The 17,368-nt window shown below is 42.0% G+C and overlaps 1 protein-coding gene across 7 annotated transcripts in view; it reads right to left on the bottom strand.

Annotated features, from left to right (window-relative positions):
• Window positions 1-7,298: 7,298 nt before the first annotated feature.
• Window positions 7,299-17,368, bottom strand: part of PALM2AKAP2 (PALM2 and AKAP2 fusion) — a 735,219-nt gene continuing 725,149 nt past the window's right edge. For all 7 annotated transcript variants that reach the window (XM_069238531.1, XM_069238540.1, XM_069238550.1 and 4 more), the window contains 2 exons: window positions 16,873-17,051; window positions 7,299-10,400 (listed from right to left, as the gene is read on the bottom strand). In XM_069238531.1, the coding sequence (XP_069094632.1) occupies window positions 10,308-10,400; window positions 16,873-17,051 (272 nt within the window). In that variant the 3' untranslated portion in view covers window positions 7,299-10,307. The remainder of the gene's footprint in view (window positions 10,401-16,872; window positions 17,052-17,368) is intronic.

Here is a 17,368-nt window from a genome sequence, read left to right as displayed (position 1 = left end):
TCTCCCTCTCTCACCTGTTCTTTTCTGAGGACGAGAAGTATGAGATGACGCTTCACTGTCGTCTGAGGAAGGATGTTCTATGGCTTTCTGTTTCTGCAGCCATAAGAGAAGTCTACCCTCACGGTCCTTGAGGGTTTTTTGACTAAAGGTGAGACAGATTTTGCAGTCTCTCACCTTGTGGTCTGGATGGAGGCAGTAGATGCATTTCTTGTGGGGGTCATCAACATGCAGTCTCTTCTTCCCACAATTGTCACAGTCTCTGAACAGACCCTTCTTTGTCTTTTCAGACATGATAAAGCTGTAAAGCTAGTTTCCTGAGAGAAACAATCCTTAGTCAGAAATAAGGTAAACTGAGCAGAGCTCAGGGAGACTCCCTTGACACGACGTGCGGTAGAAAATCTGAGGGAATTCAGCCTCTGTTGGGAGTGTTTGGGAGGGGCTGAATCCTGATTGGTTGACACTGAAGTTTGGGTCTTTTCACAACACAAAGTGGATAGACTGTAAAATACCTTACGAGGCCTACCGGGGCCTACTGGTTTTACACTTACTGACTTACTGCTTTATGTATTTAAACTTACCGTGAGGCTCCCACCTAGACGATGGGAATAATTCAAGCATGTGAATCTATGAAAGATCCAATGCTGGAGAACTATAACTTGTGCCCTGAAGTAACTATAACTTGGGCCCTCCCCATACACTACTTTTACCCTTACATATTAAATCACTCCAATTTAATGACTGCATTTATGACATCCCTTATCAGTTCTGGAATGGCATCATAGTGCATAATGCTGTGCATGGTGTGGGTGCGAGGTATTATTACTTGAGATAACTATTACAGGTGAGTTTCAGCGGTTTTGTTAGTTTCAAATGATGTATTTTACATGCACGACATTTTCCGCTAACAAAAACATTTCTTTAACCTCTGTTTTATTTATATATATATATATATATATATATATATATATATGGAAAATGTCACTTACCCAGTGTACATCTGTTCGTGGCATTAGTCGCTGCAGATTCACATGCTGTGCACATCCCGCCATCTGGTGTTGGGCTCGGAGTGTTACAAGTTGTTTTTCTTCGAAGAAGTCTTTTCGAGTCACGAGACCGAGGGACTCCTCCCATTTCGGCTCCATTGCGCATGGGCGTCGACTCCATCTTAGATTGTTTTCCCCCGCAGAGGGTGAGGTAGGAGTTGTGTATGCTAGTAATAGTGCCCATGCAATGGAGTAATGTACATAATGTAGTTTAAAGTAATATATTTACAAATATACAGATGTTCAAGATCAACTTCTAAACGGCTACAGGCTCCCGGGGAGGCGGGTGGGCGCATGTGAATCTGCAGCGACTAATGCCACGAACAGATGTACACTGGGTAAGTGAAATTTTCCGTTCGATGGCATGTGTAGCTGCAGATACACATGCTGTGCATAGACTAGTAAGCAGTTATCTCCCCAAAAGCGGTGGTTCAGCCTGTAGGAGTTGAAGTTGTTTGAAACAATGTTCGTAGTACTGCTTGGTCTACTGTGGCTTGCTGTGCACATCTACACAGTAGTGTTTGGTAAATGTATGAGGCGTAGACCATGTAGCTGCCTTACATATTTCGGTCATTGGGATATTTCCTAGAAAGGCCATGGTAGCACCTTTCTTTCTAGGAGTGTGCCTTTGGTGTAATAGGCAGTTCTCTTTTTGCTTTAAGATAACAGGTTTGAATGCACTTAACTATCCATCTAGCAATGCCTTGTTTAGAAATTGGATTTCCTGTATGAGGTTTTTGGAAAGCAATAAATAATTGTTTTGTTTTTCGAATTAGTTTTGTTCTGTCAATGTAGTACATTAACGCTCTTATGATGTCTAATGTATGTAGTGCTCTTTCAGCTACAGAGTCTGGCTGTGGGAAGAACACTGGTAATTCTACTGTTTGATTTAAGTGGAACGGTGATATGACTTTTGGTAAAAATTTAGGATTTGTCCGTAGAACTACTTTATGCTTGTGTATTTGAATAAATGGTTCTTGTATGGTAAATGCTTGAATCTCACTTACTCTTCTTAAAGATGTGATGGCAATTAAAAATGCAACTTTCCATGTTAAGTATTGCATTTCACAAGAGTGCATGGGCTCAAAAGGTGGACCCATGAGTCGTGTTAAGACAATGTTGAGGTTCCATGAAGGAACTGGTGGTGTTCTTGGTGGTATAATTCTCTTTAGACCTTCTATAAATGCTTTTATGACTGGTATCCTAAATAGAGAAGTTGAGTGCGTAATTTGCAGGTAAGCTGAAATTGCTGTAAGATGTATCTTAATGGAAGAAAAAGCTAGCTTTGACTTTTGCAAATGTAGTAAGTATCCTACGATGTCTTTGGCAGATGCGTGTAAGGGTTGAATTTGATTATTATGGCAGTAATAAACAAATCTTTTCCACTTATTTGCATAGCAATGTCTAGTTGTAGGTTTCCTAGCTTGTTTTATGACCTCCATACATTCATGTGTAAGGTCTAAGTGTCCGAACTCTAGGACTTCAGGAGCCAGATTGCTAGATTCAGCGATGCTGGATTTGGGTGTCTGATCTGTTGTTTGTGTTGCGTTAACAGATCTGGTATGTTTGGTAGTTTGACATGAGGCACTACTGAAAGGTCTAGTAGTGTTGTGTACCAAGGTTGTCTTGCCCATGTTGGCGCTATTAGTATGAGTTTGTTTTGACTCAACTTGTTTACTAGATATGGAAGGAGTGGGAGAGGGGGAAAAGCGTAAGCAAATATCCCTGACCAACTCATCCATAACGCATTGCCCTGAGACTGATCTTGTGGGTACCTGGATGCGAAGTTTTGGCATTTTGCGTTTTCCTTTGTTGCAAATAGATCTATTTGTGGTGTTCCCCAACTCTGGAAGTAAGTATTCAGTATTTGGGGGTGAATCGCCCATTCGTGGATCTGTTGGTGATCCCAAGAGAGATTGTCTGCTAACTGATTCTGAATTCCTGGAATAAATTGTGCTATTAGGCGAATGTGGTTGTGAATCGTCCAATGCCATATTCTTTGTGCCAGGAGACACAACTGTGTTGAGTGTGTCCCTCCCTGTTTGTTTATGTAATACATCGTTGTCATGTTGTCTGTTTTGACAAGAATGTGTTTGTGGCTTATTATGGGTTGAAATGCTTTCAACGCTAGAAATACTGCCAATAGTTCTAAGTGATTTATGTTAAACTGTTTTTGGTGAGTGTCCCATTGTCCTTGGATGCTGTATTGATTGAGGTGTGCTCCCCACCCTATCATGGAGGCATCTGTCGTTATTACATATTGTGGCACTGGGTCTTGGAAAGGCCGCCCTTTGTTTAAATTTATACTGTTCCACCATTGAAGCAAGGTGTATGTTTGGCGGTCTACCAACACCAGATCTAGAAGTTGACCCTGTGCCTGTGACCACTGTGATGCTAGGCACTGTTGTAAGGTCCGCATGTGCATCCTTGCGTTTGGGACAATGGCTATGCATGAGGACATCATGCCTAGGAGTTTCATCACCAGTTTGACTTGTATTTTTTGTTTTGGATACATGGCCTGTATTACATTGTGAAATGCCTGAACCCTTTGTGGACTTGGAGTGGCAATCCCTTTTGCTGTGTTGATTGTCGCCCCCAAGTATTGCTGAGTTTGACACGGTATAAGGTGTGACTTTGTGTAGTTGATTGAGAAACCTAGTTTGTGGAGGGTTTCTATGACATACTTTGTGTGTTGTGAACACTTTTCTAGCGTGTTGGTTTTGATTAACCAATCGTCTAGGTACGGGAACACATGTATTTGCTGCAAATGGCAACACCTTGAATTGGTAATGTATCCCTTGGAATACAAACCTTAAGTACTTACTGTGTGAAGGATGTATCTGTATATGGAAATATGCATCCTTTAGGTCTAGTGTTGTCATGTAGTCTTGTTGTTTGAGTAGTGGGATTACGTCTTGTAATGTCACCATGTGCAAGTGATCTGATTTGATGTAGGTATTTAATGTTCGGAGATCTAATATAGGTCTCAGACTCTTGTCTTTTTTGGGTATGAGAAAGTACAGATAGTAAACTCCTGTTCCTTTCTGGTATTTTGGTACTAATTCTATTGCTTCTTTTAGTAGCAATGCTTGAACCTCTAGTCCTAGAAGATCTATATGTTGGTTTGACATATTGTGTTTTCTCGGTGGGACGTTTGGAGGGAATTTGAGAAATTCTATGCAATAACCATGCTGGATAATTGCTAGGACCCAAGTGCCTGTTATTTCCTCCCAATGTTTGTAAAATTTGGTTAGTCCCCCCCCCACAGATATTATGTGTTGGGGATGTGTGACTTGGAAGTCACTGCTTGTTTTGAGGAGTTTTGGGACTTTGGAACTTTCCTCTATTCTTTTGGAATTGTCCCCCTCTATATTGTCCCCGAAAACTTCCCCGCTGATACTGGCTCTGGTAAGTGGGTCTGGTTTGTGAGGTTGTGGGTTCTGCGCTTTGTCCTCGAAACCCCCCTCTAAACTGTGTTTTTCGAAATGTGCCTCTGCCCTGTGGAGAGTAGAGTGCGCCCATGGCTTTTGCTGTGTCAGTGTCTTTTTTAAGTTTTTCGATCGCAGTGTCCACCTCCGGCCCAAACAACTGCTGTCCGTTGAATGGCATATTCAGCACAGCTTGCTGTATTTCTGGTTTAATTCCTGATGTACGCAGCCATGCATGTCTCCTTATTGTTACTGCTGTGTTGACAGTTCTAGCAGCTGTGTCTGCAGCATCCATTGCTGACCGTATCTGATTGTTGGAGATACTCTGTCCTTCTTCTACTACCTGCTGCGCTCTCTTTTGGAACTCCTTGGGCAAATGTTCTATAAAGTGTTGCATTTCGTTCCAATGGGCCCTATCGTATCTGGCCAACAAAGCCTGTGAATTGGCAATACGCCACTGGTTTGCTGCCTGTGCCGCCACCCTTTTGCCTGCTGCTTCTAATTTTCTACTTTCTTTATCTGGAGGTGGTGCATCTCCTGAAGTATGCGAGTTCGCTCTTTTGCGCGCTGCCCCTTCTACAACCGAGTCCGGTGTTAGCTGTTGTGTGATGTACACGGGGTCTGTTGGTGGCGGTTTATATTTTTTCTCCACTCTTGGAGTAATGGCCCTTCCTTTTACAGGCTCTTCAAACACTTGTTTGGAGTGTTTTAGGATTCCGGGTAGCATAGGAAGACTTTGATACTGGCTGTGTGTGGACGACAGTGTGTTAAATAGAAAGTCGTCTTCAATGGGCTCAGCATGCAGGCTGACATTATGAAATGCTGCTGCTCTCGACACCACCTGTGCGTAGGCTGTACTATCCTCTGGTGGCGACGGTCTAGCTGGATAACATTCAGGACTATTATCTGACACTGGTGCGTCATAAAGGTCCCATGCGTCAGGGTCATCTTGACTCATTCCTGTATGAGTTGGGGATTGCATCATTGGTGGAGTGGCTACCGGTGATGGTGCGGAGAGCATTGTGGAGATGGTGGCGGGGTTACTTGTTTAGCCACCTTTGCCTGTGGCTGCTTGTCTTTTTCCTGAAAGGCAAGTTTGCGTTTCATTTTAATCGGAGGGAGAGTACTGATCTTCCCTGTTTCTTTTTGGATATGGAGCCTTCTTTGTGTATAGTCTGGCTCTATTGTTTCCAATTCCTGTCCAAATCTATGTGTTTTCATTTGTGTGGACAGTCCTTGTTCCTCAGTGTAGGAACTTGTTTTCGGTTCAGAGGCCGGATGTTTCGGTATCGAAACCTTTTCGGCTGCTTTTTTCGGTTCTGACGAAACCTTCTTTACTTTCGGCGTCGTGGTCTCTCGGTGCCGACCCATTTCTGTGCTGCTATCTCGGTGCCGAACCTGCTCGGAGCCACTATCTCGAGCCCGAGATTGCTGTGTGGCGGTATCTCGACCGGAGTCGGATGACTTCGCCCCCAGCGTGCCCTTTTTCGGTGCCGATGATCGGTCACCTATTTTTCGGGTTAAGCCATGGCCTGCTGGCGGTGGCGTCCCCTGGGCTTTAGTGGTTTTTTCGTGAGTTTTGTGTTTCGACGTCTTACTCACGGTTTTCGGCGTTTCTTCGGGATCGATCTCATCCGAGTCCGATTCCTGGATGGAGAAGGTTTCTTCCTCCTCCTCGAAACGCTCTTGTCCTGTCGGTGCCGACGCCATTTGCAGTCTCCTTGCTCTTCGGTCCCTTAGTGTCTTCCTGGACCGAAACGCTCGACAGGCTTCACAAGTATCTTCCTTGTGTTCCGGCGACAAACACAAGTTACAGACCAGATGCTGATCTGTATATGGATACTTGTTATGGCATTTTGGGCAGAAGCGGAATGGGGTCCGTTCCATCAGCCTTGAAGAGACACGTGGCCGGGCCGACCAGGCCCCGACGGGGGGATCGAAAAAACCCCGAAAGGCCACTGGAGCTCTTCAAAAGTCAGTGTCGATCTGTTGTAACTAACCCGATACCGAACGCAAACAATACAGACGATTTTTCCGAGATTCTAACTAACTTTCCGACCCGAAACATGGCGCGAAAAGGAACACGTCCGAACCCGATGGCGGAAAAAAAACAATCTAAGATGGAGTCGACGCCCATGCGCAATGGAGCCGAAATGGGAGGAGTCCCTTGGTCTCGTGACTCGAAAAGACTTCTTCGAAGAAAAACAACTTGTAACACTCCGAGCCCAACACCAGATGGCGGGATGTGCACAGCATGTGTATCTGCAGCTACACATGCCATCGAACATATATATACATATATATATATATATATATATATATATATATATATATATATATATATAGTTTCACTTGCCTGATATATAGTTACCATTTTGTTTTAAAGTGATGCGTGGTGAAGACGTGTCTGGTGAAGACCTCTGTGGTAAAAGGAGTGCGTGGTAAATGCAATACGTGGTAAAGGCACGTGTGGTAGGCATTCCTTGTAATGTCATACAACTGTCCAGAAGGGACAATAAAGTATTGGATGACCTGGAAATTTGGGGGCATGTAGCGCAGCAATTTGCTGAGGCGGTGGACAATGATGTACAAGTGGCTTTCCAGGAACTCCCCTGCCCTGATCATATGACTGAGCAATGGCAAAAATATGTGAACTTAAGCTATGCTGTCAGAACATGGACCCCTCTAGCTGCTGTGTGTATTCCGATATAGTTGGCTGGCACTACATGTATATACCTAGCTGCTGTTCCTAGCTGCAAGACTGAAGGGGGGTGGGGGAAGGGGGAAGGGATTCAGAACTATGCGATTAATTAAATAGCATGCAGAATGTGTTTGATGCCTGCTTTATTACAAACAGCATAAAGTTGTTAAAAGAATTTACGGGGGAAATGGTGGGAACATCATAGACAGATCAGTATGTAGGGAAGTCCGAAATTCATGGCCAAAGAGAAGCAATTGTTACTGGAATGAGACACACAGAGTGTATGACTTAGTTAACTTGGTGCAAAATTACATTACATTGGTTTATATAATAAATAAATAAAATAAAAAAATAAAACACTAAGTTGGTGTTTTCTTAGACAAACAAAAATAAACTTACAAATTACAGTGCTTTTAAGTGGTGCAAAGTATACAACGAAACACTTTATATTTCATATTCGGTTTATAAAAATTTAAAAGAAAACAATTTGTGATTTGATTGCCTATCTTCTGACTTAATTTCGCAATTTTAATTACATTTTCATATTTTATATACCGGTACATACGAGATGGACTTCCAGTCAAGTATTTTAAGCTTGCTTACTAACTTGAAATAATGTATCCATACACTCTGAAATGGTCTTCTAGATCTCAGAATATTGTAGTAAATGTGTTTAGGAAAAAGTAAAACAAACATGGTGGGTTTCTTTCCATTGCATACCACGCTCATGCTAGAACGGTTTATAGGGTGAGCTACACAATAGGCACTGCTGAAAAAGACCCTAACAAGACGAAGCGATGAGGATTGAAAGTGACAAAACAATATCTTCTGAGGTTGATCTCCTTTTCAGAATAGTATTTTTCCCCAAATGGCTGTGGGTGGTGAACAGACACAAAGCAAGTCAGTTTTTGTAAAAAGCCTAGCTGGCCACTTTATTTATTGTATCCAACCTAGACCAGAAATTGTGTCTCTTTAAAATATTATTTATTGCTTCAGATGAAATAAAAGAGTAATACTGGCAGCCTCTAACCTACAATATATATGTGTTTATATATATATTATTATATATATATATGAATGCAAAGCACAAGAATAAATACCACAAGTCATTTCTAAATGAAAAAATAGAAAATGTCCTCAAAGCTTTGCAAACTGTGGCTCATGCACATATTAGGTCAGGCCAAACACTGCATCATCTCACTCGTATCTTATTTTGCATATGTCCTTTTGTATTAAAAATGCTCACAATAGATTCCACGGCCGGCAGGGAGCCTGAGAGAAACATTTCCACACAGTGTCGCCTCAGGGTCCATAAGCGGCAAGGGGGGGCCAATTCCCACAAGCGCACGCACACACACACACACACACACACACTTTTCAATTCTGTTTAGCTATGCATATGTACACATGAATAATAATGCATGTATACACACACCAGCCCTTGCCAAACTGTCCATAAGAACACATCCGTCTAGTCAAAGAATGTTTCTCTGCAATTGTTGCTTGTGTCAAAGTTACATACTATAAAATGTTATCTTTTCTCTTGTCATAATTCCCAAACTCCTCAGTTAAAAACTACTAAAATAAACCTACATAAAACCTGTATTCCTAATTTCTCCCATCGTTACTTTTTCAGCTGTATCTTTAAATTAGGAAGCTCATTGCTACAGCACATTCATTGCAAACTGACTTTTGATGAGGAAAGATATCAGTTACACGGTTTCCTCTATGTGCCTTTCTGCTGCATAACTAACTTTTCTTACAAACTATATTCCCTCTGCCTAAGGAACAACACCTTATCTTGTCCGACTTTTCTTGTTTGCCGAGAGCGGTTTTAATTTCACTTCATGGCATCACCTAACTTACAACTCTCTTTGTGGCAAAATGCCATTATCTTCAAATATCAAATGTTGGTATGAAAGAAACGCAGATTTATCAAGAAGAAAGCCCAGGATGTTTTACGAATATGCCACTTCTTTAACCTGGAAAAATATTTCTTTCAACAGAACCATGTGCCTTGCACAGCCTGAAACGAGGCACAGTTGTCAATTCCTTCTGCTTTTCGGAGTCCTTGTGCATGGAAGTCCGTCAAACCTAGTTAACAGTCAGGGGTTGAACTGGAGTATCGGAGATCAAGCTAACTGGAGACGATGAACTGACCCCACATCAGCAACAGCGTTAGGCTGCGTGGAAGATAAAACCAAGAAAAGAAGAATAACGAAAATGGCTACACAGTGTATCCGGTTTAGTTGCTAAAATGAAGGCTGCAAGTCTTAAAAAACCTTGACACTGGTAGGGCAGTAAGCAGCGGTGCTCCTTTCATCAAGATGAAAAAAAAAACTGCTATTTTCTCATAATAATGAGTTAAACCAGCTAGCTTGGTTGCTCCATTATCCTCCCTGGAGGCATGACCTATGGCATTTCCAATAGTAGGTAATACTTCTTGAAGTGCACAGATTGCAAAAAAAATATACCTGCAGATTGCCCTGCAAAGAATGTCAGCATATTGCAAGATAACTTAAGAGTAATGGATTCTCATTCCACACACAATCACACACAAACCCTCTCAATTTATGGCTATCTAAAATGAAACCCTGGTGTGCCTTCTTGCCAAATGAGCACCAAGAAAGCATCCTACGGGACAGTCCGAAGGAGCAGGCTTATTCTTGGCAAGTCATTGGTGGCCTTGGTCAACTTGCATAGGGCGTTCAAGTCCGCGAAGTTCCTATTTGTGAGTTGTGGTCTTGGTATTACAAAGCAAGTGCCAGGTGTGAAGCAAGAAGTGCAATCTATTCCTGCGGCCCTGGAGCACAAGCTGCTCCTTCCACATGCGTAGTGACCGGCATTGTGCACCACACCAAAGCATCTTTCCAGAAGCTTATGAAATATTGTTTTCCTCGCCATGTCATAGTCTTTAACATTCTGTGCAGCTCAAGCGGGATCTTGTTTTGTTGATTGTGTGTGTCACCTTTTTTTCATCCCAGCAGCCAATCCTACATATAGGTGGTCAAAGTTGATTGTCTATGTCGGCTACTGAGTTTGGTTATTTGTTTAATAAATATTTGATAAGGACGCCCTGGGTTCATGGGGGTGAATTCTAAGTCCTTAGTGGCTGTCTGTGGTGTGAGATTGGGGTTATTCATCTTCTTCCCGGTTGGCGTAGATCCCAGCCTCCCAGCGCAGTGCCAGGGTGCTCTTTCGGCGGCTTACTCTGGTGGCTTCAATAACCTGGAACAGAAAGAAGGTATATTAATATGGGGCTCGACAAACCACCCATTTTCTAAAAAAAAACAGTCTGTTTCTAAAGCTACTTCATAATGAAACAGACTTTTTAGAAGCTATTGTGAAGTGAAAGAACTATTTCAAAAATTGCTGAAAGGTGCTAGCTGGACTTCGAAGAAAATCTTCAACCCAAAGAATCATTTCTGTTGCACTGTTTGAGGTACACAGAAAGGAGGCATTCCTGCTTTGCAGCATACCTCTGCGAATTCAAGGTCACCGCTAATAAATTGATTGACTCAAAGGTCATTAGTTCAAAGATCGACATCACTGAATAAGCACTCCATCATTCCCAGGACAGTAAATTGCGTAGCAATAAATTCAATTATATTTAGACCTTTTATTTTAGAGTTTAGAAACAGCAGAGCAGTGGTAATTAAGTGCTATACACAAAGCATGTGATTATAATTACTGGGAAGACACTTGTGTTCCTATACGGGGATAGAGATTAAGATTTTACTGATAAAGAGAAATCTGGTGTGAGTGTTCATTTAAGAAAACTGCTACTACATTGTGCACAAGAAACAGCCCCATAGACGGATGCCAACTTGAGATGCTAGATGCACACAGGGCCTCACAATTAGCAAGATTAGCCCGTCTCCTTATGTTCATGGATCGTTGTGACGAGGGGATTACTTGCTAGTAAAAGTCTAATGTTTAGTTAGAACAAGAAGCCAGCTCAAGATGGTCAAGATTTGTGATTTCCATTAGTGAACAACCCCGCCCCTCGGCCTGCGATCTGGAGAAGAGGGAAGAGTCTGGTGCCTGCAGTGATTACCTGCAAAGAAGCAATCCTCCCAGAACTTCCAGTGCTCTTTCAGGCAATACACACATCTGCTCTGATCACACCAGGTTCAGATTAAAGAGTAACTCTCTAATTTCTCCATGCCAGATTAGTCAGATCAACTGAGGTGGATCAAGATGCTGAAGGCGGCCTTCACTACTTACCTAATAGTCATTTAAGCAAAGGGCCTTGTTACCAGCAAATCACAAGCCACAACCCACATCGTGAATATGTACTGTTCTGTTATGGAATTTGAAAGCCTGTTTGTACCATAAATCAATTTACAGAGTAAACAATTTAAGAACAAAGGAGCCCCAGAAATAATTTTGTCATTTGTTGAGGAAGTTTACTAGTTGAAGTAGGAGTGTCTCAGAATGGCTAGGCATTCCTCTGTTAGGAAACCGCTTTATATATATTTTTTTGCCTCAGATGACACCCTTGTGTAGCTTTCTTGTGCCACTAGTGTCATACCTGGCAAGTTACTTAACCTAGGTAGAGATACCAGACCCACAGTTGTAATTCTTTTTAAACTAGACTTTGGAAAAAAAATCCTTGGTCATATCTGGAATTCAAGTAGGCGATCACTTCCCCAGAATATTTAACATTTGATTATCCTCTGAAATTCTTACAACATTCAGTGGGGCATACCATGCCAATAGTCTATGGCAGATGGTTTCAGGACCACAGGGACAAGTCGGGCCACTCGTACACAGTGGTATAAATGATGAGTGGTATGCCACTTTATATCCAGATGTATACAAGTTGCTTTTTTCCCCCTTTGAACTCTGAAAGATTGATCAAAATTAACACTGAGAAAAAGTTTGGATGGTCCAATTCGTTTTACTAATGGAGGCTTATAAGAGGTCATAAAGTAGTTTGCTCACGGAAATGTGCCAGACATTTGTGGGCAACCTCATAGATGAGGTATCATCATTTTCAGGCTGGCAGAAGGGATAGAAGTGCAAGATGCTTCCTTGCTTCCAGTGCTCATTCTAAATCAGGTATCTTATTTACCACCCGTCCAAATCTCGGGTTTCTCTGGGCTGTAGGCTAAGTTATAAAAGCTAAAAAATATCCAGGACAGATACGAATTTCTAACAGTATAAATAAACTATTAATCTACCTTCAAAGCACCCACTACCTATGATAAATTGCCATGGTCTGTCTTGCTTTGAAAAGTGGTGTGATCTCACTGCAAATCTTGCAGCATTTTCAGGCACCTTAATTCCTGATGGTCTTACCTGCCTGTGGGGTCACTCTGCAAGCCCCTGGCCCATCGCACAAACCTGGCCACACAAGGTTGGGTGATCTCCCGCTTCATAGTCATAGTGGGTCATCAGGGAAAAAAAATCCAAGCTAACTTTTAAACCTCGCCGGGATGGTCAGTAGCTCAGGGGAAGTTGCTACACCTCAGACTTTAAGCATCTAAGGCAGTGTTGTAGCAGTGCAAGTTTAAAAAGAGGGAAGAGTTCCCTTGATTACCTGCCTAGAACGCCTTTTAAGGGATTCCCGTTAGAGTACAAGTCAATTTATCAACCGATCTGTGATGTGCTATTCACAAAATCATACAAAAAAAAGCACTGATAAAGCCAACAGGTTTGGATTTTGGACAGTACATGCAGAGCCTCACAGGACAGCATGCAGAAAGAGCAACACAATTACAAAAAATTATGCATCGACATACTCATACTTGCAAAGCCAAGCATGCACAGCAAACTGATGCATACATAAAGACAACCAGCAGAGGTGTTCCTATGCACAGACGTACACCTACAGACAAACATACAAGAACAACTCGCATACTGGCATATGTGCCTAGAAGAGCGGGTGAGAAAACACAGCCAGATGGAAAAGGAAAAACATACAATCAAGGGATCGACATAGTGCTTTGTTTTGAAGGCATGTTTCTAAAGCTTGCATTGCAACAGCAACTAAGAATTTCAAGTAAACTGTTCTCCACTTTCAGTGGTTTACATTTTTCTGCTGTGAGAAAATCTAGCAGTGAAACTGAGAACGGCTCATTTTAATGGGATGAGAAATGGACATTCGCTGCTAGGGGAAAAAAGAAAAAAAAAAGAACAATTGTCTTCCAATGAGAAATATTTGCTGTAGTTTGGGGAAGAATCAACATACAGCGTTACATTCAGGTCAGAGGTGCTGTGCAATGCACTCAAGCAGCTGGAGCAAATGTCTGCGTCTCTGCCATGGCCACAGTGATTAAAAAAAACTAAACTAAAAAAAAACCTTAAAAATACATACCAACGACGTGAACGTCTCACACTAATGGTGCGACTATTAAACTCAACATGCCTTGCATTCTTTCAGTGCCTATCTCAAAACATACAACTCTTCGTAGGGCATGTATCTTAGTTATTTCTGTGAACTCTACGGATTTGGCATAAATGCTGTAAGCACATCCTTATATCAGAACTTTAAATCAAGAATTATAGGCACAAACATGAACTTTATTTCACTCTAGTACAGTAACTGCAAATAGTAAAAAATACACGTCACCCTCCGCCAATCAAGTTCTGGCACGAAGTGACGTTGATGGCACTCGTACACCATGCCGACAAAGAACAGGATTGCATTCATAGAAGGCATGCATGCATTTAAGTGGAGCATGCAGACGAAGGTCTAGGAAAAGCAGAATTAGAGTACCTCGAAAGTAACCTTGTTAGACAGACATTTAGAGAAGTACTGGCGAAAGAGAAAAAGACCAGCATTAGTGCATTCGATGGACAAACAGGAAAATTAACAGCCAACATTCACTAAAGCTCACAGTGAGGGGCTCCAGGTATATAAAACTTACCAGTTGGATCACTGTCCTAACGAACTTAAGCTTCGTTTTTAGCACACTTTGTGTAACTGAATAGGATAATGGTGGAACAGGGTGTGTGGTACAGGGTTTTAATACTCAAGAATAAAGCAAACATTTTCTAAACTTTGAACAGATTAATGTGCACGTTATTGCCCTGAAGCAATAAACATAACACCGAGTTGTGTTGAAAAAGCTGTAACATGGTTCTACTTGAGTCACATTTTTTTTTTTTACAGAACCTAAGTAAAACAATATTTTTTAGACATATGTGAAATAATGGCCAGTAACAGGCCCTTACTCAAAGGATTGTGAGCGATTTCCCCAAAATAGTGTTTCCAAGTCTTAGGTACTTACTTGCTTGGGTACCACTCTCTAAAAAGAACAGCATATTTCATTTTAAGAATAATTCTGTTGTCAGTGTAAGACAGGGATCCCTAGCGCCTTTTTTTTTTAATATACATTTATACATCTCTGTAGCGGCTAATGGGCGGCACTGTTTTTATTTGCTTTAACTTCATATTTTGGTGAAGGACGTCTTGTGGTTAATATGTGGGCCAAATTCAGACTTTACAGTGCATGCCAAAAAAAACCACCCTGGTCTCTGGGGATCAATTCTTGATCCCGATTCATGAAATCAGGACCAGTGGACATGTTCGCCCACTGATCGGGTCTACTACAGACTTCAATATGTAGAGATAAGTGGTCATAATGGCACATTCAGAAACAATCTGTGGGTTTGGGGTGTGGATGGCGGACTATAAGAAAACAAGCCAGCGCCTAAACATGTAGATTGAGGGTATTCAAAACACTTTTTTTCAGATTGTTTATCACCCTTGCAATACAGACAACTACTGCAAAAAGCAAGTGTAAGCGTCTTTCCGAGGTGGGAAATTAAATGGATAACATGACATATTGCATTAGATGCCAAAAAAGGGATTTCTCCAAGCGAAAAAAAATGTTTCAAATGGAGTATAATAATTCAAAGAAACAATTGTTTAGTACATTTCTGCTATGCAGTCAACAAATGCGCTCAGAGGAGCAGGCATATTCACGCACATCTATACATATTGTAGATGTCTGAACACTTCAACATGGCTTTTATAAATCATCAACGTGTAAATCTATGTAAATCATCGGTGCAAGTTTATCATGTGTAGATTTCTGCATCTTCTTCTCAATTGGACGACACAGGCATAGAAGCAGAGGCTTAACAAGCCACTGCAACATTATAGGAAAGGCAGGTGGTAGGCTTAGGTGTGTGTGTGTGTGTCATTTACATTAGTTCGCAAATTGTAAAACTGGCATTTTGTGCTATATTTTGCTGCAAAATGCATCCATACTTCCATTTTGGATGAGAAGCCGTACTTTGTGCAAAAAAATGCACAAAAACGTAAGCACTTCAAATAGCAGCCGCGTATGTTCTGGTTGTTTGTGTTCTAGCGTGCTCAAGCTAAAAAAAATTGCAGTTTATGGTGCATAATTAAGCAACAAGGCTTAACAGCATAATTTTGGGATACACTTGGGGCCATATGTATGAACACATTTTCCCATAGACATACAATGAGTAAAAACCTTTGATACATCTGGCCCTAAGTTCCAACTATTGGACTGACACAGGTCTACTAGGTCCAGGTGAAAGTATTTCCTGAAGCCTGAATCACTTATTTTCAGGGGCTTGGGGCTCTCTTTTCAAAAGTTCAGCTGGCCAGGTTCACCCCTCTGTATTCCGGCAACCAACGTGAAACAGCTCGTGGCGACTCACAAGATCTTCCTGCATCACCTGGAGTCCGCAGCTGTACTCCTTCAATCACCGACCTACAGGAACTTCTCCCCAAGAGGGTGGGCAATGCCTACCCGCACCGCTTAGACATCTGAGTGGTCTGGACTCGGACTACTCCTTTTTCAGGTTCTTCTTGTCGGGAATCTGCCCTTGGGTTACACTGAAATGGTCCATGGGTTGCGACAGCAGCCAGGCAAACAAGGCTCTCATTGACTCAAACAAAGGTTTCCGACGTCACATCACTTTTCTGCACCTGGGCTCCCTGGTGTAGGTACTGAACTTTCCTGGCTATCCACGGTTGGGGGCACTATTGAACATTCCTTGTGCCAATTGATTTCCTCTAGGTCCTCTGAAAAGGGTCAAGAATCCTGAAAATTCCAACAACTACAGTCCTGTGTTAGCCTATGGGACACCCCGCTATAGTTAACACCTCTGCACAAGGTCACCTGGGAGGGTTTCTATTACTTACCTTGGGTAATTCTGTACTTCCCCAGCACCTGGGATCCTAACACACTTACCCTGGCAGGACACCTCCATTCTTATACCACTTTATTGTATATGGGCTGCCCCCTCCCCTGCACTCCTTAGGGCCCTATGTACCTCTAGGCTTTTCCTGCTTGTTACTGAGTATATTTGTTGTGCGTAGATATCTCCAAGTGGGGGTGTACCAAAGTTAGAATAGTTCTAGTGTTATAAAGACAACTTTATTTTTGCAACACTGTGTGTCATTCTTGTTTGAACATCACTGTATGACTATTGTGGTATTGCAAGTGCTTTATACTCCTACCTGATACGCCTGAGCTGCTCTTCACAGCTGCCCCTAGAGAGCTCTGATTATCTAGGCACCAAAACACAATCACCAAGGCCTGCCTGGACTCACTATAGGGTGCCACACTATAGGTGTGCAGCATAAACTGAGCCAGCCTCCTACACATACTATAGCCAAGATGGTCTATTATGCCATTTCTGTAGATGTGATGCTTCAATTTACAAAATTCGACAGGTTGTCACAAAAGAATGAGAACATTGAACCTACACTGGAGTCATCCACCCTTTCTCGTCGTTTGGTTTTGTGGCTTTCATAATCTTCCAAAAGTGTCTCCATCAGGTTCTTAGGTCGCTGGTTTCCTGCGCTGTCTTCAGACATCAAGTCAAGGTCTTGAGGGAAGCCTTCTGCAGTTGGAGAGGAAGGGGACTTGATCTTTTCTATTTTCCCTGAAAAATATACAAAAAAGGAAGGACGAGTGAGAAGAGTCTTGGACAATAGCTTTCTGCTTTCATCTTTGAAAACTGCTGGAAAATAGGACAATCATAATACAAGGAATTCTAGGAAATCTACTTATCCAGGTAAAACAGGAATTCAGAAACACTAGATGCACTCAGGCAAGATATCATTGGCAGAAAGTAGATCCCAAGTAAGAAATCTTCAGGCATTAGATTTCTTGGGTATTAAGTATCTACAAGATGCATGCAGTACTCCACTAGGAGTTCTAGCCATGGTGCAACACAAAATGACTGCGAAGGTATTCATG

Source organism: Pleurodeles waltl, chromosome 1_2 (genome assembly GCF_031143425.1).
Source record: "Pleurodeles waltl isolate 20211129_DDA chromosome 1_2, aPleWal1.hap1.20221129, whole genome shotgun sequence".
Classification (NCBI taxonomy): domain Eukaryota; kingdom Metazoa; phylum Chordata; class Amphibia; order Caudata; family Salamandridae; genus Pleurodeles; species Pleurodeles waltl.
The sequence above is the reverse complement of the archived record's forward strand: the minus strand, read 5'-3'. Positions and strand labels throughout refer to the sequence as shown.